Raw genomic sequence first — 25,040 nt, forward strand, 5'->3', positions numbered from 1 at the left:
GAAACATTTTACCACTATAAAAAAACCAAAAAAGTTTACCAAACGCATTTTTTCTGCTATTAGCTAATACACTGCCAGACAAAAATAAAAACACCAAAACAAAATGTATACCAAATGGTGCTTACCAAGAAAAAACAAAAAATAAATTGGTAAAGTTTGATCAAATTACTACCCAAGTCAATTAAAATATATACATTGCATATATTCATGTAAAGTTGATATGATATATAATTTTTTTCTATCATAACACCTTTCTTAATCTTAAATTGCACGAAATATCATATCCTTCCACACACCTTGACATGTCGAGACTGGAGAATGGTATAGATAGTATATCTCCATCCTTCACCAGACCCACCCACCTCCAACTACCAGTAAATCAAAAGTTGGTTTGGGGTGGCTGTGCTGGCATACCTCTTTCTTCTTATCCAAAATCCACATATTTTATATTTTACATAGTATATAATTTTTTTTAAAAAAGAATTATATATATATATATATATTTAGCATATTGTGTGTGTATATATTACGACTCCATAAGAGGACCAAAAAGGCACAGAACTAACTAAAACCTACTATCCAAAATAACCGACCAACTTTGGCCTCACTTTTAGAGAGAGAGAGAATTTAGAGAGAGAGAGAGAGAGAGAAGCGCATTTCTTCTCTACGTCTTGGGTCGCTGCCTAGCTGATTTTCTGGTGAGCGTCTGACTGTTGTAAGTTAGTTCAATCCTTTGTTTCTATTTATGTGAATCCTCCAAATTCTCGGGAGATTCATTTAATACTAGTCAATTTTTACTGCAAATTTTGTTTATATTTTTGTATAGACCTGTATTTATTTAACATATATGGGTGTCGGACACAATTGTGAAACCCCTCTTTTATAAATTTTACTCAATCGTGAAATATATTCTGGTTCTTTTTTTTTGAATGGCATCTGAATTTAATCGCGAAAATTGAGGGGCAATCTCATTCTTTTTGTCCGTTTGGCTGCCGAGAAAATGTAGGAAAAGAGAACAGATCAGGATTTTGGCAATTGAATTAATTTGATCTGAATATTAGATTCTTCATTCATAGGTTTTGCAGAAAAAAACTGGGATCAAATTAAAGCTTAGTTTCTTCTGAAATCAAGGCGTTTGGGTTTCGATAGTGAAGGGATGGAGGCTAAAGTTGCACAGAGCTTGCAATTATCGACATGGATTGATCCAGAGAAGATCATGAGGAAACAAAGTGGTTCTTTGCGGTTTTCTCATAGATGCAGGGAACGGCAGAGATTTCAGGTTCTTACTTCTGGTAATTTTCAGCCTAAAAGAACTGCGAGTTGCCATAGATCAGTAGCATTGGAGATTTCGTGTTCTTATCAGAAGTTTCCAGGTACTTTACTAAACATTTAATTCAATTTTTGGGTAAAGTATGAAGATACATTTGTTCTCCATCGTTTAAAGCATATCATAGAATCTAATAATTATACAATGCATGTAAGATGTAACACATGATTTACAACTGTGAAACTTGAGTTGGCATGGGTTGTCTGCTGAAAAAACATGCTTTTTTCGGTTTTACATTAATCAGTTAAGAAAATTAGAAATGAATTTTGGATTAGCCTCAGTTAAAAAATTGAAATCTGCATTTTTATTTGGTAGGGGTTTGTGGCCCCCTTTATTTTGGCATTTTTCGGTGCTCGTCGTAGGATATTAAAGCAACCCCCATCACTCTCTAGTTGTCTCTGTCCTTTCTAGCAAGCAAAAACGTTTAGCAACAGTAAATCTCCAAGGAAAAGTTTACACGTTTCCTCATTTTTTCCTTATTATCTTATGACAGACTAGTTATTGTGTTTTGGTGGTGGAAAGTAAAAATTTGGATTAAGAATTTGACAAGAAAGGATAAACAGAAGATTATAATCATAAACAAAAGATTACCACTGTGTTTTGATTGTCTGCATATTACCATTAAAAATCTACACCAGCTTTTTCTTTCTTTCGTTTTTCTTTTCCCAGGACGACTCTACACAATGCTCATTAGGACTGTTGCTTCCATGGGGTTAGATAGATGTTTAGGCTCAAGTTCATTTGAAGAAATCAAGAAAATCCTAGTTCTGGAATTTCTTCAAAAAATGAAAAGAATAATTTGATTAATTTCCCTCCCTTTGCATAATCTTGTTTAAACTTATGATTTATTTTTCCTATTCTACCTTATGACATTGTAATCATGCATTATTTTCTTCTTATTTTAACTAAATTACCTTATATCTCAATTACTAGTTCAATCCCAAAATAGCAAAAAGGAGATCTCCTGGATGTTACTGCTCTGTGATGTATATTAGTACTTGTGTTGATATCTGGAATGTGCTAAGAGAATGGGTAATGCCTGATTGGGTTCCAGATGTGTGTGTATATATATACGGCAGTATACACATATGTATGTCATATTATGGATGGTGCTGATGAGTGTAAATAGACGATTGATTCAGCAAATTCCTGCAACCTTGGATGATGTTTCTGATTGATTTGGGGAAGTTAGAATCACCACAACACACAAATAAGAGATTAGAATAAAAGGATAATGATGCCAAATTGTGCATAGGTGGGAAAGTAAAGGTGCTAGGAAAAAGAAAGTATAATAGGTAATGGAAAGAAATGCAGAGCAAATGAAACAAATAAATGGGCTCAGAGATCAAGTTGTTCAATTAGGACTTTCTTGCAATTATCTAGACTTATTGAAACAGATAAAAGTACTAATTACAATTCTAAGTGGAGTACACATAGCTGTACCAAAGTCCAATGTAAATATGAGAATAATGCTCCAAAGTAGCTCCAACAAATTTCCTGCTTTTCTTTTAATTTCTCTCTTTTTTTCTTCTGTTTTTCTTCTTCTTTTTTTTTTTTTTTTTTTCGTTTTTTAAGTCTCAATTAGGCTTATCTACAGACCTACACTAGGCATAGACAGCTAACCTAAAGGCTGCAATCTGATTAGGATGCAATGGCTGCTGCAGTAATGTTTTTGCAATGATATTGTGTATTTGACAGTGATATTTTGTACTTCTTCAGCTATTAAGTTCTCTTAGATACTGTGTTTCCTTAGTAAGGTAACTTTCGAGGGAAGCTTTTGTTTAGGAATTTTACGGAGTAAGCTTTTGCAGGAAGCTTTTGGTGCCTAGAAGTGGGCATATATGTAACTCATATAGTCAGTTGTTTTGAGATTGAATATAATAGAACGGCGTTCAGTTTTCCTCCCCTCAATTCTTCTTTTCTCCTCCTCTCTCTCCTTCTCTAGTCTTTCTCTCAATACTTCTCTTCTCTATCTCATATCTGTTTCTATCTATTCTACATCAATTCTGTTCTCTAGCTATCTGTCCTGCATCTATCTCCCCTCTAATTCTGCTCTCTAGTTCTCTTCCTCATTGTCTATACACTTCAGTTGCAACCAAAGCTAAAAATACCAACAAGCTTTGTTAGATAGCTTTTCAATTATGTTAATCACCCAAGCTTATAAATTAGCTTACAAAGTTTGGTTCAGATTAGTAGGGAAGAGAGGAAGAAGAATTATTCTCTGCAGGAATTGGACATTATCCACAAGGAGTTGGCAAGTTTCTCTTAAAAGTTGCTTTGTTAAGGGTAATAAGCTAGAAGCAGAAAAAGGAAGTCTGATAGCTTAAGTGTGGGAGGGTAAAATGGAAGAAGATCATAATTTTTAATATCTGATCATAGCTTAATGGGGGCATTTTACAATTGAAATTTAGACATTATCTTAAGACTGCCCTATAGAGAATGGCATTTTATATTGCGAAGACACTTACTAAATGAGCGTTCGAAGGCATATCAAATATATGGAGAACATGCTGACACTTGGACATTCATTGCAATTCTCTTGTCGAGTGCTGATGATGACTTAAGCTAGTCCTAGGCTTCTAGCACAATGTCTTTTTATATGGTTGCCCTAAACATTGTGCCAAGATATGGGCTTCATTATAGAAATAATCTGATTTTTATTCTACTTGTGGGATGGACTGGATAAATACTAATATTTGGCATTAGTATGTATTTTAATATATTATTGCAGTCTCTGTGTTGCATTCCTTTAATAAGTCCTCCTTCTGTGGTAGTGACTGCTAGTTATATCTCTTTTTTGGGTCATTGAAAGTTGATTTTGGTTCTTACTTTTGTAGCTTCAATAATGCCACCTGGAAGTTTTCCTCCTTCTTTTGATGAAGCTATGGCTTTAAAGGTACGGAATGATGTCCGATCCCTTTTATATTTTGTCCGTTACCTCTAAAGGGTAAAATTGTTTTCTTTTGTTTAGAGGTTTAGGCATTCTGTATTTGTGTTATGTGTGGCATGCCTATTTAAATTTGAGAAACTAAGTTTAGTTCATTGGCTTATCTCTAGACAGTTCTGTGCATTCATCTTATTGAAAGTTATTGAAATTGAAATTGCAGAAAAAGTCAGAAGAGATAGAACCACATTTAAGTGGACGCTGTATATATCTTGTTGGTCAGTTGCCTTGTCAGGATCCCCTGTAATTAGTTGGTAAAATTAGTTAAATTTATATTTATATAACTATGGTATGCAAAATGCAGGAATGATGGGCTCCGGAAAAACAACTGTTGGTAGGATTTTGTCAGAAGCACTTGGATATTCATTTTTTGACAGGTTTGTGGCATGATTCTCACCCTTTTGGGTTTTTGGAAAAATAATTATAGGGGAGAACTACAATATTTGAGTGATATGGAGAACTTTGCAATGTAAATGGAGGGTTTCACCTCCCAAGGGATGGTCTTCAAGTGTAGGATACCTACATTATTAAAACTATGGAAAGTGGTCCTCTTCGTGTGCATTTTTTGTTTGCAATCTAAAGTTCCCCTTGACTGCACATTATACGTCCTACTAAATAATAACACTGTTTTGTGTTTGTGGATGCTACAGTGATACATTGGTAGAGCAGGCCGCTGGCGGTACTTCTGTAGCTGAAATTTTTAATCTATATGGTGAGAGCTTCTTTAGAAACAGTGAGGTTAGTTATACATGGATATTGAATTCTTTTTTCTTTTTCTTTTTTTTGATTTATTCTTTCGTTCAGTGTCTCTAGATAAATTAATAATAAGACGGATTCTAAGGGGAAAAAAAAAAAAAAGAAAAGAAAAAGAAAAAGAAAAAGAAGAAGCTTTAACATTCCCCCATGCATGGGCTAGAGAAACATTTTACCAGATGCATGGAAATACCATTTAAAACTGAGGATAAGTTAACATGGTCATATGTTTGACTGATCATTTGATAACTCATCACGATGCAGCAATATTGAAGTGGAAAACTTGCACTTATTTAACCAAGTTTGTGGACTGTTTTAGTACCTAATCTAGAGCTACTACTTGGGGAACTCACTGATTATAACAAAATTCTAACAATTCTACCACTGCCAATATTCACTAATGCAATTTATTTCTGTTAGTTTGATTTCCATTTCCCTGATGTGGTTAGTCATTATTCTTTTGTCTTTTAGACTGAGGTACTGCAGAAGCTGTCCCTAATGCAGCGGCTTGTTGTTTCCACTGGTGGTGGTGCAGTTGTACGGCCCATGAATTGGTATGATATTGGACATATTAATAATAGTTCTTTTTGCTTTATCTTTGCATAGTTACCTTCTAAAGGTACTTTCATTTGTTTAAGTGGACATTACTTTTCTTTGTCAGGAAACACATGAAAAAGGGGATTAGTGTCTGGTTAGATGTGCCCTTGGAAGCCTTGGCTAGGAGAATTGCGGCTGTAGGAACTGGGTCTCGCCCCCTCTTGCATCGTGAGTCGGGCGATGCTTATGCAAAGGTAGGCAGTTCAGCTTCTCTATTTGGATCAGATAACATGTAATTAATTAAAGGCTGCATATCTGCTTTTATTTTGATACATACTCCTTTGACTTTGGCGTTTCTGTAGACTTTCATGCGCCTGTCAACTCTTTTGGAAGAGAGGAGTGAAGCATATGCCAATGCCAATGCTAGAGTTTCCCTGGAAAGTATGACTGCTGAACCAATGTGCTCGATTTTGTTAATTTTAATTTTTGCTATTATGTTTGAACAACTGCACTTGATAGATTCCATAAGCTTTTCCGTTTTGGGGCTGGAATATTGCGTGCATGTTGTAATTGACTGATTTTTACTTATTTTTAATTATTAATGATTATGCCTACCCCTTGCTGTTTATTATGACTTGATTTTTTATCTCCTCTATCCATCTTGATTCTAGACAAAATTTCCTTATGAAATTTGTGTTCTTAAGATGCTTTTGTTTTTGTAAGTGCTGAAGGGGGTTTATGTTTTAACCGCAGATATTGCAGCCAAGCTGGGTTACATGGATGTAAGCAATCTCACTCCAGCAGTTATTGCAATTGAGGTCTCTGTCCCTCTCTCATATAGTTTTATTTTTCTTTTCTTTTTTTCCTTATTATCCTATAGATGTGTTAAGCAACCATTCTAATTTGATTAGCTAACTTAATTTTATGCTTTGGCAGGCCCTTACCCAAATTGAGAGCCTTTTGAAGAAATAGGTTGACAGGTCATTTTAAGGTCCGACTTCAACAAGGTTTCTCTTTCTCGGTGCTTTAAGATTTTATGCGTACTATTTGTACAAGGCAAGTGTCGTGTCTCGATTTTAGTAGGGAGACATGGCATGTATTTTGTAGCAAATTTATAGCGAGGTTTACATTTCTTTGAATTGTAAATATGGATGATGAATTCTTTTAAAATTATATATGACCCGTGAAATTTTCTTGTAATATTTTTTAATCAACATTTGTTGTAATTTTGGCGATAACTGAACCTGGGGATGTGGTCATTTTGTAATAGAGTTGATCTATGCTATACCATTTAGACGGGAGACATAAGTGAGCTCCTGCATCTTGTTGATCAAAATGATTGCAAACGATTGTAAAACTGCATTTACCTGCAAATAGAAAGATTTTTTTTTTTTTTTTTCACTCACATACACGTCTTCACTGAGGCTTGAATCACTGACCTTCCTTTGAAAAGTAGGGGCACCGGCCACTGCCTCCTGTTGGTCAGATAGAAAGATTCAGAAAGGAAAAGGAAGGCTCAAGGTATTGTCAACAAAGCAACATATCCAAGGGTACACAATTAAGACCAGGCAACATACAGGAGCATATATATATATATATATACAACAACTTTTTTCAAAGTGTTTGCACCTAAGACACACACTAGAAAAACCTCCTCTACAACTCCTAAAAGGAATAAGGATCTCCATTGAACATTAAGTTGCTTCCAAGTTGGCATGGGAAAATTCCTCCCGCTGGACAAAATTTCTCCGACTTTTTTTCATTTTTCAAATTGTTTCCTGTTGTAGTGTTTATTTAAATATTTGCGTTGAATTTCAGAGCAAATGAAACAGAGGTTTTAAGAGATTCAAGCTTGAATAATGAAGTTCTGAATGCCAAAAAATTAAAATATATATAGCAAAATAAAAGGGGAAGATTTTTATTCATTTGATATCAAAATTGAATAATATCATGTCCATTCAAGTCAGACAAGCTGTCTGTTTATTCAAAGTTAATCTACAACTCATAATTAGCCATGCGTACATGATCTCAAAGAACAACTTGAATTATTACTTTACAATCAAGCCGTGGATACGGAAATCTCAGTAGTATCCATTCACAGCCGCCCGTACATTGAAAGCATATCCCTCACTTTCTTCTTTTCAGCATCTAAGTTGTCAAAGCTCATGGAACTAGGTACCCTCCAACTCCAATTTCCAAACTGTTAAAAGAAAGACAAACAAACAGATGCAGTGTTAGGAAAGCTTTTCATGATTGTGTCCTGTAGAACCATCACTGAAATATACAACTAGTTGTTAAACGTTCGATTGTTGTTTTAAGTCGTTAAATTCTTCAGTTTTGATGATGTTCTAGCTAGATGGGATGAGAAAAATAAGGCACTTAAATGGAAAATTTTAAATGCTAGTTGTTATGAATACGATACTGAGTAGCAGAAGTAAAATCCTAAATTGGGAAAAAGTGTAGAAAAAATGATACCACCAAGTATAAAAAGAAAAGGAATAAGAACCCCACTACGAATAAAAAGATCAATTCTCACAACAAGAACTGCTGCTTCCCCTCCTCTTTCTCTCCCCTCCTCTTTCCCTCTTTGTTTTTGAAAGGAATTGTGACAAGAAAAACAGCCCGACATTCTGCTAATTTTATTACTACTATAATTATTAATTTAAAAAACAAAATCACCAGTTTGGCTGGTTAGAAGAGAGCCCACTGATATCATGTCTGACTGCCAGAATTTTGAAGATATGTCAGGCAGAAATTGCCATGTTCTTTACTCAGCAAAGATAACATAGTATGAACAACGAATTGACTGATCATATATTATGTATAAGACTTTATTTAATTATGTCAGACTTAAGCTACATCAGTACTCCAAGTTTCAGACCAGGCCCGGCAGAGGCTTGGGTGGAAATGCCCTAGCTGAGGCTAAAATCTTATTGGGCCTCAAGGCTCTTGTCTATTAGAATGCGTCTACACAGTTAGGAGGTATCCACACATATAAGTGATAGCAACTTCTCCCCCAGGCAAATATAAGATGTCACAATTTTGTGACGACCCATCCCGCTATGTAGATATCATCCGCTTTGCATACTCTTTGTGTTCATAGTTTTCAAAAAGTGTCTACATACTTAGAAGGCATCTATATATATAAGTGCCAACAACTTCTCCCCCTAGGAGATGTGGGACATCACAATCCCCTCCTCTTGGGACCCACCGTCCTCATTAGGGATTAGCTTTGATACAATTTGTGACATCCTAAGAAGCATGGACACCGACGCGGGACACGGATAGACCGACATGTCAAATTCTAAAAAAGTAGGACACGGACACAGCGTGGACACAACTAATATACATATAAATTTTCATTTATATATCTATTGAATAACACAATTAAAAATCTTTAATGACTTTATAATTTTTATACTAAAGTTACATAAGTTAGAAGGTGAAGCTATTTATATTATATATGATATTACTATTCTATCTTGTCATTGGAGTAATGTTTTTGTTCATATTACATACTATGACATGTTTACTGTCAATTTTTTAAAGAAAAAGACGTTAGACACTTTGACATATGTTCGTAATGTTGTTTCTAGGACTCCCATATGTTTGTTTATATGAGACAGAGTGTGGAATATGCTGTCGAGTGTTTGGAATGTGTCGACCAAGTGTCCGAAATGTGTCGGCCAAGTGTCCGAAATAATAAAAGTTATTTTGAAGTTATGGACATGGCCACGAAGTGTAGGAGACATGTACCGGAGTGTCCATGCCGCACCTCATAGTAGTGTTCGTGCTTCTTAGCTGGCGTCCCATAGAAGTTGCTGGCACTTATATGTGTATATGCCTCCTAACTGTGTAGATGTGTTTTGAAAACCGCAAGCACAGAGAGTTCAAAGCGGACAATATCTACATGGTGGGGTGGGTTGTGACAATATCAATCCTCTAGCCTAATTACCCAAATGTTGCTTATAAGTACGCAACTTGCTTTTACCTGAGTTGCAGGAATGTTCATCCTGGCAGAAGTTCCCAGACCAAGAATATCTTGCATAGGTACGATGGCAGTTTGAGCCACTGAAGAGAGAGCAGCACATATTAGTGCCCATGAGACATCTTTTCCTTCAGCAATTGAAAGATACTTCAGTACCTGAAACAACAATGCCATCGATATAATCCATGATGTGATGCTAAGTGATGTCTAACTGGCATAAACATGAAATTTCATGAGTTAATGGAAGATCTGAATAATAGAATACTTACATTGTTCTTCTCTTGTTGTTGCAAGACATCCCACCAACCCAGAATCTGTACATACTACAAACTGTCAGCAAGCTGTGTTGAAGAAAACCGGAAGATTACTCTAACATGTTGGAATCGGAACAATGCGCTCTTCACTTCAAAATGTATAATACAGTGCCAGATTTTCACTCTACATGTGTCCCCAAAGAATACAACTTACAAAACAATTTCCTGATTCCTTTGTAAATGGTCCCAAGGGACGTTAAAGGACATCACCAAGTAAACTTTAAAGTTGACCCACATCAGTACATTTTACCATCATCCTCCCCCTTGGAAGACAAATTCACTATAATGGAAAACTAACAGGTCTAAAGCATAGAGAATTTTACCGTGTCATTATCATGTGTTCCAGTATAGACTACTTGATTGGGCTCGTGATTATGAGGTAAATGAGGGTTATCTGCATCACTTCCGAAGCCTGGACCAAAAAAAAAAAAAGAGAGTAGGACCACAACATTACACCTTACAAACTTCAATGCTTTTTCTCAAAGACATCTAGAATAAATTAAGCCAGCACTAAGTAACTACCAAACTGGAGAACAGCCATTCCAGGTGCCCCAATGGATTTCCTAAGCTGAACGACATCCTCAGTGATCACTCCCTGTTACACAGTGGTACAAGGAAGAGATGAGTATCAAGATGAAGCATTTTAACAGATTAATTTATAAAGATACCTTGTGCAAAATAACTAAATAATGTTCAAAAGTATCATTGATACTGATTAACAACGAAGGACACAAACCATATGGACGGATTAAAAAAGCTCACTCATGTCAAGTAAAGACTGTTAGGATCCTAACTTACGAGGAAGTAAAGCCAGCCAAAAACATTTTGAAATAAGCCAAGTTCAAAAAAAGTGCAAGCCAACATGTATGAACAAGGAAATCCTGCAACTTGGTCTTGAGGTTTAGATAATCGCTAGTGGTGATGCTTAATTGCCTTTGTAATGAGTTTCTTAGTACTACTAAAAAAGGGTCAAGCCTAGTGGTATATCCTCCTCCTACTACTACATGGGGAAGTTGAGAGTTCAAGTCCCTGTTGGGGCAATAGTGGGTGTGTATTCTTATCTATCACCTAAAAAAATATAAAATAAAAAAATAAAATCATAATAATAATAAAGAAGGAAAGAAAAAAAGAAAGAAGGAAAGAAAAAAGAGTTTCAGTATTGCTATTGTTGTTCACTCTTATGTTTTATTTGTTAGATAACAGAAACAGTTATTGAATCCCATGTTACAATCAGTTATGGTAGACAATTGGGTGTAGTTGGTGCTGCGATTCTAAAAAAAGTTCATCAGGTTAAAAGATATAGAAAAGCAATTTAAACTGAAATTTTTGCATAATATTAACACCTTAAATTGAATAAAATTAGCCCGAAAGACGACTGGAGTAACCACCATTTACTTCAACAAAATAATAATAGAGAGACTACTGAACTACAACAGTCATATACACCTCCAAAACCTCAAGTGAATTTTCATCATCAGTAATGAAATGCCCCCTTTAAATAATAACAATAATAATAATTTCAGGACAACTAATAGAAGCAAGTGGCATATTAAATAAAACAAGGTGAATGCTCAAGTCAGCATCTACTAAGCTACTACACCATATCAAACTTGTGATGATCCGCAAATTGAATTTGGTCAATTGTTAGCAAGTAATATGATTCCACTAAGCTACTACAGCATATCAAGATTTAAAAGCCCAGGACTGTAGTACTATGGAATCCAATTTGACAGAACATACCAAGTCTTCTGCTATTATATTGATCTTTCCAACAGCTCTGGAGATGGCATCAAATAAAGGCTTCCTAGGTCCCGCCTACTGTCAAGAAAAAAACTATTTGGAGTGGATTGTTGGGATCGTTAATGAAGGATATCACTATATCTGATATACAGGGACCTGACCTTCCATTGTCCAACCATTGCAATTTTTGCTTCTGCACACGTATGACAAATATATCATAGTCCACACATTACAAGTGTCACGCTAATCCATATAAGTTAACATGCTCTCACCAGAAGGAACAGCCCAAAAGCCGGCAAATCCTCTAAAGTGATCTATCCTGAATTCGTCAAATAAATTCTGTGCACGTCGAACTCGCTGTATCCACCAAGAAAATCCATCTTTCTCCATGGCTTTCCAATCATATAAAGGGCTGTTAACTCAAAAAGTGTAAATTACTATGCAGGCTGATATGCTGACCAAAATTGTCAAAACAATTTAGTGGAAAATTTACATGTATATAACATATGAGGGTAAATGAGAGTAATATGATAACTGATAAGAAATAGGGAATAGATCTTAAATATCAAATGAATCTGATTTGTATCATGTGAGACCTACTGGTAGAAATAAAAAGTGATGCAGCTAGCATAAGCATATCATAAGATAGGATAAAGATCTTTAAAATTTTATTAATGAAAACTAAAAAAATACGTGAATAATAGGTTTAAGTTTGTATCATGTGAGACCTACTAGCAGAAAGAACAAGGGGATGGAATATTAAATACCAATGGGCCAGTGGTCCAGCGGTATCAGGTCCCTACTTCCCAAAGGGAGGTCAGGGGTTCAAGCTTCAGTGGAGGGGTGGGTGTGTGAGTACCAACCAAGAAAAATAAATAAATAAATCAATCCATTTTGTATCATGTGAGACCTACTTATACAAAGAAAAAGTGATGCAGCTAGCAGAAGCATATCATAAGACAGGATAAGATGTTTAAAATTGTATGTGTTTTGTTGCAGACAAACACTAATGTGTTTTATTTCATGTGTGGTTTTAATCAAACAAATTACAATTTGTTTGGAATGCGAAGGAAAAGAACCTAAAGAAAAGTAAATATCATTGTCCTAAATAACATACTGCTGGCAGTTGTGGGTCATTGCGTGACTAACTCATGGTCAGGAGGATTGGGGTTTCTTTTGGAAAATTGAGCAATATATAGGCCTAAGCTTCTCTGCTACAGTAAGTTAGACATATCAATCTGTTTGAAATGGATACAATAAGAAATCTGAAATTACAGGTTTGGTTGCATTTGGTTCTTAAATTATATCAAGGATATCTAAGGATTATATTGCAATATTGCATATGAATTGTCTAAAAGCTACTAACAAAATTTTGTAATTATCTAAGCACCTAAGCCAAGCTTCATTCAATTCAGTGGACTAATAGCAAAAAGCTCAAGGCACCAATCATTGTTTTTGTCACCCCGAGAAAAGTATACATAAAGGTGGAAAAAACTGTTACTAGGCTTATACCATGAAAGACCTAAATTGCTAAGCTTGCCCACCAAGAAAATTTGAGTTGAACCCAAGATAAACCAGGTAAACTGAGCTCAATTTAGAACTAGCTACAAGTTCAGAATGTATTTTAAAAGAACACAGCATTAGCTAATTTAACATAAGACCATTTACAACAAAGATATAGAAAATAATCCTAAGGTTTCTTGGTCGAGTTATTCTTCAGTTAGAGAGAAGAAAATTAGCTGGAAGAGGAGGAAGTCATGGGATGCTGCTCCTAAAGACTGATCTCATGAGGTGTATATGGGGGCGAGAAGAGTTGTGTCAGCGTTCTTTTGAAGGAGTTGAGTCTATTCTGAAACTGAAAAGAAACTTTTAGGGCTTATTATATAGTTGGGTCATGGGGAGAGAACTCTTCCCTCAATTCCTTTTTGGATTTTGTGAAGATTTTGGATTCTTCTATTTTTTTTCTTTTTACGGATTTAAACTTATTGCCCTGTGTACATCAAGATGGCATCCAAATGATTCGTCAAGCTTCAACAATCACACACTTCAGCAAATTGTAATAGACTTAATCATAGGATTTAGGTTGATTAATTACAAGTTTAATGGCCAAAAACTTTCCTAGTTAACCATTAAATTGGATAACCATGTTTAGGAATTGATTAGGAAGTTTGTGATTTGAATTGAAGTTGAAACTACAACAATTTCTAAATTCTGGACTAAGTTGGATTCATACAGTCAATAGACCAATTAATCAAGCCAGAGTAAGAACGATTAAAGATTGGTCCAGTACTTGGTAGTTTTCCAACTGGTCAAGCTCAAGTTTCACTTAATTGAGCTTAAGATCAAATGCAAGCCAGGATCGATTGAGTATCAAGTACATAAGATAAGTCACTAAAAACTGCATTTTATCAAATAAATAACATTAACCAGTCTCTGCAGATTACAGAAGAAAAACATTAATCTGAGTTGCAAAATTACAAAACACTATGGCACCAAGAAATTATTAGGGATGGACAAACCTGTAGGAGATGAGAGTGGTTTAGGCTTTGTTAGCATTTATAGCAAACCCAGTGCTTCTACCACATTTGTGAAAAGTAATGAATTCCCCTAAAATTGTAGTTGACCCTCCTAGGCAATTTTTTTTTTCTTTCTGAAGTTAAAGTGTGTATATATATGTGTATAAAATAATTACAAAGCAGGCTAGAAGCCCAACCCATTGGACAGGGCCAAGGGAGGGAATAGCAAGACAAGAGCTAAGACTGGTATTGTCAGAAGATACACAGGCCCAAGACAATTACAGGTTAGGCCCATTAAATTGAAATTGAGCATTTAATTGAAACAAACATGGCCATTGAGACAACGGCTCTGCAATTTTCCGGTTGAAGCGATGGTAAGGTAAGACCTCGGGCCACAAATGGAATCTTTCACTCTCATTGAAGCCTATCTGTTTCCTATCAAAGTATCAGCTTCTGTTTCTTGGTAGGAATCTCAACAGAGATAGAAGACTCAATTTTTATAATTAAGAGGTTCTACAAAGAAAGTTAGATTCTTGGTTGAAACAGAGAGGGCCTTGAATAATGACATTTAAAATTAAATAAAATTTAGCGACTCTAAAAGGGGTTCATTCAGATTGAATTGGAACAAATTGAATTCCTATAATCAGTTTAATGCCATGGCTGAATCTAGATGGGAGATATAAACAAGAAGTCTAAAACGGCTTGCACATTTTCCTAGTTCAATTCAGTGAACCAGTTCTAAAAATGTTCAATAAGTTTGCACCTAGTTTTTAATATTACATAGAGTTTTCGCGGATATATTCAAAAACAAAGCTTCTATCATGATAGAATTATACCTTAGTCAGAGCATATCGATAAAGAAATTTATGTGCAAGACTTATCTGGATAATCAAGTGCATATACTCACAACAATATGTTATAGTCCATACCTGCCCCACAGCTGACCAGTCTCACTGAAGGCATCAGGGGGTACACCACTAACTAAAAGGGGAAAGCCACTCCTGTTCTGCCAGAGAAGTGAATTGTTAGAGACTGGCAGTGGCAAGAGTGCTTCTGAAGCATACTTAGACAATAGCGTTTTCAGATTTCCTTAAGAAACTACTCACCAGCAAAAAATGTTTCTTATTTGCCCAAACATCTGCACTGTGATAACCAACATAAATTGGCATGTCTCCCATTACACTGATACCTTTCATCTGTGCATAGTTACGAACTTTTTTCCATTGCCTTTGGAATAAGAACTGTTGAGCAATGAATATGTTTATCTGTTTAAATAAAGCATGAATTAGTAGTCATGTCTCACAAGGCGTCTAGCATCAAGCGGGGCAATGATATAAGTATGAGCTCCAAACTAAAGTCAAAGAATCAGACAACTTACGAAATCCTTCTCGTTTTGGTAAATTTCTTCTAAGGCAGCAAGATGGCGATTCTTCAAAGGTTCAGGCCAATCATACCAACTGAATGTATTTAATGTATTGTCAATAGCAGCAAAATAAGCTGCATCTTCAAGCCAACCTGGACAATTGTGAGAAGTTAAACTTTTGAATGACCAAGACCTCTAGCGAACAATAGCTCAAATTCCAGAAAATTTGAGTTATGCTTGTGAAGTTTATTTATATATGTATCCTAATGGAACATAAAATTTCTATTTAGATAATTAAGAACCAAGTCCATCGAGGAGAGATGACCCTGAACATTAAATAGGTAGAAGTTACATTTATATCCTGATCCATTCCAGAACTCTAAATAGACAGCTTCCAGCATGAAAGAGCGAAGACCACACAGTCAATAGAAAACCAGAAACTAACACTTTTTTTCATCCCTTTTTGGTAAGTGAAAGCCTGAAACAAACACATGAAACAACTTCCACTAAGTGCCTACAAATGGCTCTAGTTAGAGTCCAATGCCTAAATTGTGTTCAGTGCTTTCATCGTTTAGACAGCCAGTCTAAAGCACGAATAAAGGTAGGTTATGTTAACTGTCAACAAGAAACTTAAACTTAACACGTACTTAAAGAAACTTGAGTTTGCTTGTAAGTATGGCTTTCTGTAATAGGTAGATTCCAAAAGCTCTCCCTCTCCAAAGTAAAACTCCTTAACCATTTACCAAAAATCATTTTAGTTTATAAGCATTAATGGCCTAACTCTCAAACCAGCCACAATCTTATAATAACCAAAAAAATTACCAATTTACAAGGTGATGCTTCAATCTGTTCCCCAAATCCGCCCAAACTTCTCTAGCTTTAAAAGAGGATCCCGAGGGCATTCCAAGAAAGTACGAACCCCCACCTTATATCCAGGATGTTTCATGTATTCTTGACATCATAGTAAGAAGCAAGGCCTAATTCTTTTAGTATTTTAATCGCAAAAACTATTAGAAAAGAGAAAAGAAAATAGAAAAACTCACATGCAATATCAGGGTCCTTGCAGAAATCTTCAAGTTGACCTCTGAGTTCCCCTTCACTCAGAATGAGCCTCTCTGCAGCCTAAGAAGATATCTATATAAGTAAAAGATTTGTGCAACATTGGTCCAGCCATCACATTTTGAAATGCCAATAGGATGTTGACAGTAAAAGAGCAAGAAGAGAGAGAACATGAAAGAGAGAGAGATTTCTGCTTCACATATTTATTTTATTTTATTTTTTGGTTGACGATGGTGGTGCCATAATCCACCACCAGACACATGCAGTCACCCCGTCCCACATGCACCAAGCAATTATTAGAAAAATTACCTGGGAGTGGCCCCAAGGAGATTCGAACTCCTGACCTCTAGGATGTGAGGGATTTCTGCTTCACTTCGAACATATCAATTCAATTCAATCCAAGACTCGAACAAGGCCACAAGACAGAAAGGGAAATTTTCCCAATCCCAAAATCACACCAGGAAAAGAAAAAAGGAAAATTAAATGTACAAGCTAATTTCAGAAACTCCAGTGAAATAGTTATACACTGTCAAAATAAAGCCCATATTCGTTGTATAATTGTTCTTGAATTAACCTTCTACATCTAGTAATAAGTCTACTCAGTTACTACAGCAGCTAATAAGATATTCAGAATGTAGGAATTTTAAACTGTCCAGCACACCACAACTGATTCCACTTTTCCCAGTGCACTACAGCATGCGAACCCAGACCAAGCTGAGGACCAGAGATGCACATTTCTGGCCCATTCCTGAAAAATGAGCGTTGGATGGAAAAGATGTTTGAACTCCCTTGGCTCCTAAAACGACAACCAATATTTGTTATCAACTCTTCATCCTCTAATGTTCAATTGATCAAACAAAAAATTAAAATCCTATGAGCTGCTACCAGAAATGAAAAGGTATGTTAGTAGAGAATCGTGATCTGTTATCCCATAAATGAAATAAAACGTGCCTAAGGCCTTATCTCTGCAAAATGATTCCAATTTTTAGTGTACCAACATGAATTTATACGCCTAGAAATATAGCCATTGGACATGTCTACAACCCTTAACTTCTATTTGAACTTAAATTACACTCTTATTTTCATCCTTTTCTCACTCATCTGTCTAGAATTTCCAAGTACTATTTAATCTTCACCCCCTTTCTATCTCAATAACAAAAAGGAACATAGCATGCATAAAGTAGGGAGGTGTTTGCAGGTGGCGATGGTGGTGGAGGTGAAATTGGTTATCAAGGTAAGTTTGGAAATGGTGTGACAGTTGGCGTAGGTGGTGGTGGAGTTGCTGATTGTGCGATGGCAAAGTGATAGGTCTACTGACAATGGCAACTAGGTGGTCATGGTGATAGTATAATTCAGATTTAACCAATTTAATCAACAACAATGTCCAAAAATTAGTTATAAATAAAGGATTAGTATTGGAGAAAAAATATTAATCTTCTAGAAAATTATGTAAATTGTTGACTCAAAGATTTTGACCTAAGGGCAATCTAGTAATTTTGATGATTACAAACCATTAATAGTGTTTAGGCAATCATAACATTTGTAGCATTCCATTACACATGAAGACATTAATGGTGAAGTTATGGACATGGAAATGACTTAAAGTTGCAAAAGTCAAAGCATAAAAAAGAATCCCTAAAGTTCAATGATCAATGCCAAAGCTTGAAGAAAGGGGTCGATAAGTTGGTGAGTGCTTAGGATTCATTTGTCAAAGTATTTATGAATTTTTTTATTATGCTTATCTCTATAGGATCATGCATAAATCATTCATACCTCTACCTTTGATCCTTAAACAACCTAAAAGTAGGTCATGAACATCATTGATATATTCACAAAACCTAAATGGAGTTCAAGGCCAAAGACACCTTAAAAAGGGTCTATAAGTCAATTGGCCCAATTATTAGACAGTGAGCATATTAAGTTGAATGGTCGTTCCAGCTGCCTGAAACTTGGTTTTAGCCTACCGATTTAATCATGTCAGTCGGCCGATACTTCCATCAGCCGACCGAAACCTGGTAGTTTGAAATCCAAGGGCTAGTTTTGCATTGAATGCTCTACTACTCCTAACAGCCATTTTCTGGCCAGAATTCTATATATATGGACTGTGTATTTATGGAGAAAATATGCATGAGTTGAGAAACATTTATGAGCATTCAATACAATCTATGATTCTCTCACTCATTTCATAAATATAGTTGAGCTACAACTTGATTTCATCTTTACTCTAGTCTTGTGAGCATTTGATTTGTATATCAATCTTTGAGAGATATTCCTGTACCACAAATTCTTCCTACAATCTATTATAAAGGGTTGGTGTGACCCAAAGGAAGCCTAAGAAAAGGTTTTTCTCTTAGCAAGAAGGAAAGAAGCAAGTTTGCTTCATTGTAAAGGTTTGCTCTCCACCCGAAAGGAGAAGCCATAGTGGATTTGGGAAAGTCTCAAGTAATCTTGAGCCGAGGAGTAGGAGTTCCGAACCTCGCTAAATCGGCGTGTTAATAGTCTGCAATCTCTCCTCCCTTATCTCATATTAAATTGTGACTATATTGCTTAACTTGTTATATTTGATCTTGCATAATTTTATATAGATATTGCTTAGACTTGCTAAATCTATTAATCAGAAAATTGACCATCGTTTGTACTTCATTTTTCATACATCACCTGCTGAACTTTAACCTACATGTGGAAGTACAACAAAAGCTTGCAACCGTGCCCACTTTACATGTTACCTTGGCTATCAAAGGATCTTTTATTTCAGCAACGATTGAGAAATCCACACGTTCCACATCTCTGCAAGAATAATACGGTGATAAAAAGGCAAGTAGTAGGACTATAGAAACTAACCAGATACTACTATGCACCCACAGTCAGAAACTCTTACACTGGTTCTGGAAGCTCTTCTTTCATCAACAAACCATCTTTTACAAGCTCTTCAAGAGAAATTAGAAGGGTGTTACCACAATTCGCATCCTGATAATAACAATTAAGAACAGGTACCCTCAGTTGCACAATAGATACAATTGGACTTATTCCTAAACAGTCAGGAAAATAGCATGCTAAATAGTTGCTCAATAGGCAAGAGCTGTACCTCTTAATATTAAACTAACTGAATATAAATACATATGGTGTTTTTAGGACTGACCACCAAATAGCTTATACATAAGAAATTCAATTAATGACTGCCAACAATCTCAAATATTTAGGGCCAGTCATATTATGGACATATTACAATTGCGATCTTTTCAGCCCAGTCTAAGAAATTTCTGCTTCTCTTTAATTAAGTTTTCTTCCCCACAGATATTCTTTTTTATTTTTTATGATAACCGGGGGAAAAAAAAAATTAAAAACCATGCAAGCAGATGAAAATAATATTATATACTTCAATGATATGATTTTAATGAAAATGTCACCTGTCCAGAGTATGGGGAACCCTCTTCATTAGCCTTCCTCCCTGGAGGAACAAGAGGAAGGACCTGCATAAACATGAATGTAATACTTCAATAATATAAATGGAAATCGGACAGGAATTAAAAAGGTAAAGTTGCAGTTTTACAATAGATGTCGAACAAAGGCTGAGTTGAATACAAAAATTAACAAATTGGTGGTTGTTTATTAAAAAAAACCAAAACATCTAAACCCAAATCACTTTAAACCAATTATGAAAATATTATTGGATCAACCCATTGAAATCTCTTGATTGAAGTTATATTCATGGGAGAAAGATTCATTATATGACAGGGTCTGCTTTAAGAGGAAAGATAAAAATAAATAAAAAAATAAAAATAAAAAAGAATTGGTTCAAGATTTTCTGAAAATTGTTGTTCTATGAAAGCTGAGTTAAAAAAAATGTATGAATTTTTATTAGGGCCCGTTCGGTTCAATTTTCTATTCTCAGAGAACTAGCAAATGTAAACAAAATTCATTTGGTTGAGTTAGAAAAAGAAAAACACTATTTTCAGAAAACAGTCTAGTCCTTAAAATTGTTTTCGGCTTCCAGAGTTCTTGATTAAATATAATAAATCCAAAAAGTAATGTAGCAAATAATAAATAAATAAAAGTAGAAAGTTATATTCATTGAAATAACTTTCTACTTTATATTCATTGAAATCTCTTGATTGAAGTTATATTCATGGGAGAAAGATTCATTGTATGACAGGGTCTGCTTTAAGAGGGGAAATAATGAAAAAAATAAAATAAATAAATAATAATAATTGGTTCAAGATTTTCTGAAAATTGTTGTTCTATGAAAGCTGAGTTAAAAAAAGGTATGAATTTTTATTAGGGCCCGTTTGGTTCAATTTCCTGTTCTCAGAGAACTAGCAAATATAAACAAAATTCATTTGGTTGAGTTAAAAAAAAAAAAACACTATTTTCAGAAAACAAAATTGTTTTCGGCTTCCAGAGTTCTTGATTAAATATAATAAATCCATAAAGTAACGTAGCAAATAATAAATAAATAAAAGTAGAAAGTTTTTTGAGCACGGAATTTAATAAATTAGAAATAGAAACGAAAGCTCTCTGAATATGAACAAAATCAACCTAAAGTAATAAATCTATTTCAGATTCTTTGAAAAAATCAAATATGTACACTCAAATATATAATAAATATACATATATACATACACATTAATTGTTAAAGAAAATTGAAGTGCATGAACGTATTAATGCAATAAATGGACCTGCCAAACAGAGCAACCAGTTTCGTGAAGCCAATCAAGGAAGCGAAAGGTCTGGTCGCCAAGATCTCCGATGCCGTAGGGCCCGGAAAACGACGTCGGGTGGAGGAGGACGCCGGCTCTTCTGCGGTCGCTAGGATGGGACTTGGGAAGCCAGTCGGCGTAGTCGACCGGCAAGTCCTCGCCGACGGCAGCGAGGTCGGCAGAGAAGGTGGAGGAGTTGTTGAATTGCATCGTGAAAGTTCTCCTTGGGTTGTTTTGGGGGAGGCGATCGAATAAGAGTAGATTAATGGTGGAGGTTGAAGAGAGAGAATATGAGGAGTTGAAGAGTTTGGGAGGAGAGAGAGAGGAGGATAGGAATGAGAGAGAACCATGAAGAGCCATGAATTAGCATAACAAGCTCGATCGAGAGGGGGGGGTGAGAGAACTGGAGCTGGAGACTGAGCTTCAGGTGAATGAACTTGGAATTTATGAATGATTATGGGCTGGAGACTGAGCTTCAGGTGAATGACGGGCACTTGGAATTTATGAATGATTATGGGCTGGAGAATGAGCTTCAGGTGAATGATGGGCACTTGGAATTTATGAATGATTATGGGCTGGAGACTGAGCTTCGGGTGAATGACGGGCACTTGGAATTTATGAATGATTATGGGCTGGGTGTTGCATTGAATTTATGAATGATTATGGGTGTTGCATTTTGTTTGTATGTTAAATTATCCAAATATATATATTAAATTTATAGAGTAAAACTTAAAAGTGTTGTGGATGCACAGTGAAATATAGTTCACAAATTTTTATTTGAGAAAATTCAAATTTTTAATTAAGAAAATTTTAAGTGTTTCGATTCGATAATTGAATACTCAAATTCATTAATTTTTCTCATCATAATTTTAAGCAAGAGGGACATAAAATAAATGAGAATAATACAGTAACTGTTAATTGTTTTTTTTTAAATACCCAATTATATTTATATAACCCTCTTTTATATGAATATATGATTATTTTAACAGTCTAATTTTTTTTTTTTTTCTTAAAGAATAGCTGCTTTATAAATGTGTTTTCATACAGTATACTACAATCTCTCCATATTTATCTCAATTTAGTTTCATCTTTTCAGTGTAATTGTAATTGATATATACAGTGAGAGAGGAAAAGTAATTATAGATCTTAATTCTCACACAAATTATCAAACGGTGTTTTCATCTTCCTCCCTTATTTGAATCATAACTTCAAGCCTTCAACAACTACTTGAATATGTTAGATTTGTTATTTTTCCCGGTAAATTTATTTTTATTTATATTTATTTATTGGAGGTTAGTTGCTCATTCATCCTATAGATAATAATATAAACCGTGGAAGCTATTTACACTTTTTAATTCCTGATCTGATGACATTTTTTTTGTGATCCGATCCTATATATTTGGATCTATTACACAATATTGTTCTGGAATGTAGTGTTGATCAAGAGCTCTCCAAGTGTCCGTGAATCTTCAAAAGCAAGTTATTTATTTGACAAATTACACTCATTCTCTATGATATTTAAACAAAGAAAAATTATTGAGATCTGGCACTTAAATGACAATCTTGTCATTTGACTCATTCATAATATAATATGTTATTATGACATAAAGATAATCACAGACTCGGAGTATATCCATGTGCTTGGTATAATTTACTCAAACCATTGAGGAGGTTTTTGTAATTTTATCCTTATTTATTAGGTACTTAGTATATCACAAGAAAAGCCTGTTACATTCTTAGAAAAGGCAAACAACCGTTGTGATAATGAAAGACTACTACAAAAACCAAAAAAAAAACACATAGAATTGGATCCACTAACGTACACGAGAGGGTTCATGGTTGTCCAAAGATTATTATGGTCTCATTTTGAAACCTTCCAGGGACGGACATAGGTTGTTTTTGTTCATTTGAGAATTGAGAGTGGTTCATGCTTGTCCAAAAAGCATATAATTGGATTCACTAACTTACACCGGGGGCGGCCCACTGATTTTTTTTTTTATTTATAAATTTTTTTATATTTTTTTGTTAAAATCTAAAAAAAAAAAATACTCTTACTAAATTTTTGATAAAACCCTACTAATTATTTATTTTTGTTCAAATTCACCTCCTCTCGTACCATTTTTTTGGGTATACGAATAATCTCTGGAGCTGAAGGAATTCAAATCCAAACATAATGAGGATTAAGTTATGATGATTAAATTTTCTTTTGTTATATCCTTTAGTTTTTTATTTCATTGTCTTGTTTGAGAATTTGATTTTCCATAGCATATTCTTTGCCATTCAACAACGTTGGTTTGACAGCCCTTACGAAATTTATATCTTACCATGAATTAACTACTATTGAATTTCGGTTTTATTTAAACTTTAAACTATTTTTTTTTTTTATTTGGTGACCACGGCAACACTCAAATGTGATTTTGTGGGTATTTTAAATTGAGACATGCAATATGACATATAAAAAGTTTAGGAGTTGATGTGTAAGTTATTTTAGTTAGTTATTAATAAAATATTTTATTTTGTAAATAATTTACTAATCAAACACTAAAAAATAAAAATAAAAATATTTTATATCTAAAACCAAAAGAGAAATAGAAAATGAAAAACTGAAATAGAAGCAAATGGAAGAAACTTTATAATGAAATAATCACATCCACACAACTCTGCGGAGATGTACATCAAAATAGGAAATTAAAGCACTTAAAATTAGATGAGAATAATATATGTAGATCACTTAAGATGTTTAATTTGTCTGAGGAGGAGGGCCTTTGGGCACGCTTGGCCGTCTCGGACCTTTTCCTGGTTTCATCTTAATGGCTCTTGATTGCACACCTACTTTCTGTATCTAATCAACATCAACAGATCTCAACTCCAATAATCTTTGGTACTATAACATAATCATATATATATACACACACACACACACATATACACCATACCTTCACAGTCTTCAAATCAGTTTCCTCTCCATCTACAATTCCTAGAAAGAGACAGAATGAAATGTATCCAAGTGAATACAGAAATACATAAAAATGTAAGTTTTCCGAATGGAATATATATATATATAGTTTCACCTTGAGCATTGTTGCAAGATTTGATGGCTTCAACCAGATTGACAAACCTCTTCTTCAGACTCCCAGCAAGTTTCTCCATTTAATTAATTAATATATTTTTCTGGGTTTTAGTAGATCGAGCTCAAATGAGCTTTATAGCTAGCCGGTAATGCCCAGCTGTTGAGACTGATCCAAATGAAGTCATTTACATCAAAGTCTGGCACCATGTGCTTGGTCTTATTTTGTATTGGAAATACAATATGTAATATTATATTTCAAGCTAGCTAGTACTTATTGTTTCTGAATGGTAGGGTGAAACTACTCAATTGCTGCTACTTTTCTTTTTCTTTTTCTTTTTTTAATAAATAAATAACGAAAGGGCCTATTTAATTATGGCATTCATGATAAATGTTAAATTAATAATTAGTCTTATCTTAAACCCTAGTACTTCTAAAAAATGAAAGATATATCACCCGACAAAAGCCTTTACTGATTGATGTCTGTGATCGTCTCTAAACACCATAAGGCTTAAGAAATTTTTTAAAGATAGATGTCGGGAAGCAGAATTAATCCAGTGTACGTTGGATTGTTGACTTACCAATAGAAAGCGTGAGCTGAATTTAGACCGTCATGAAATAGGTTATGTCCGACCCTAATACATAATTTTCTTCATTAGCATAATTTAATTTTATTAAATATGATTTGCATATGAACATTTTTTCGTGCACTTACATTTGGTAGCATGTCTAGAG

The 25,040-nt window shown here is 34.7% G+C and overlaps 2 protein-coding genes and 1 long non-coding RNA gene across 5 annotated transcripts; 1 reads left to right on the top strand and 2 right to left on the bottom strand.

The window, feature by feature from the left end:
• The first annotated feature begins 532 nt into the window (after positions 1 to 532).
• On the top strand, positions 533 to 6,761 carry LOC132283140 (shikimate kinase, chloroplastic-like). 2 transcript variants are annotated; one of them, XM_059785047.1, is made up of 11 exons: positions 533 to 715; positions 1,077 to 1,373; positions 4,165 to 4,223; positions 4,435 to 4,489; positions 4,576 to 4,648; positions 4,922 to 5,009; positions 5,496 to 5,578; positions 5,686 to 5,815; positions 5,924 to 6,002; positions 6,315 to 6,379; positions 6,498 to 6,761. In XM_059785047.1, the coding sequence occupies exons 2-11, from the start codon at positions 1,157 to 1,159 to the stop codon at positions 6,531 to 6,533; spliced, it is 885 nt and encodes a 294-aa protein (XP_059641030.1). In that variant the 5' UTR covers positions 533 to 715; positions 1,077 to 1,156; the 3' UTR covers positions 6,534 to 6,761. The 2 variants fall into 2 exon arrangements, with proteins under 2 accessions (XP_059641030.1, XP_059641031.1); XM_059785048.1 differs by having other exon boundaries at positions 533 to 698.
• A 694-nt stretch (positions 6,762 to 7,455) lies between these two features.
• Positions 7,456 to 21,781, bottom strand: LOC132283139 (4-alpha-glucanotransferase, chloroplastic/amyloplastic). Its single transcript, XM_059785046.1, has 16 exons — positions 21,218 to 21,781; positions 19,949 to 20,011; positions 19,420 to 19,508; positions 19,268 to 19,328; positions 16,526 to 16,604; positions 15,498 to 15,634; positions 15,226 to 15,384; positions 15,049 to 15,125; positions 11,876 to 12,015; positions 11,765 to 11,796; positions 11,604 to 11,678; positions 10,386 to 10,458; positions 10,187 to 10,275; positions 9,819 to 9,863; positions 9,553 to 9,705; positions 7,456 to 7,761 (listed from the first exon to the last, which is right to left on the bottom strand). The coding sequence occupies exons 1-16, from the start codon at positions 21,596 to 21,598 to the stop codon at positions 7,657 to 7,659; spliced, it is 1,758 nt and encodes a 585-aa protein (XP_059641029.1). The 5' UTR covers positions 21,599 to 21,781; the 3' UTR covers positions 7,456 to 7,656.
• A 2,068-nt stretch (positions 21,782 to 23,849) lies between these two features.
• Positions 23,850 to 24,748, bottom strand: LOC132285118 (uncharacterized). 2 transcript variants are annotated; one of them, XR_009472441.1, is made up of 3 exons: positions 24,310 to 24,748; positions 24,175 to 24,215; positions 23,850 to 24,080 (listed from the first exon to the last, which is right to left on the bottom strand). It is a non-coding gene; the product is annotated as an uncharacterized LOC132285118 (long non-coding RNA). The 2 variants fall into 2 exon arrangements; XR_009472440.1 differs by having other exon boundaries at positions 23,850 to 24,215.
• Between the last annotated feature and the right edge of the window lie 292 nt (positions 24,749 to 25,040).

This window comes from Cornus florida, unplaced genomic scaffold (assembly GCF_030987335.1).
Source record: "Cornus florida cultivar Cherokee Brave unplaced genomic scaffold, ASM3098733v1 CherokeeBrave_3.0.0_Hap2_Chr11, whole genome shotgun sequence".
NCBI classification, from domain to species: Eukaryota; Viridiplantae; Streptophyta; class Magnoliopsida; order Cornales; family Cornaceae; genus Cornus; species Cornus florida.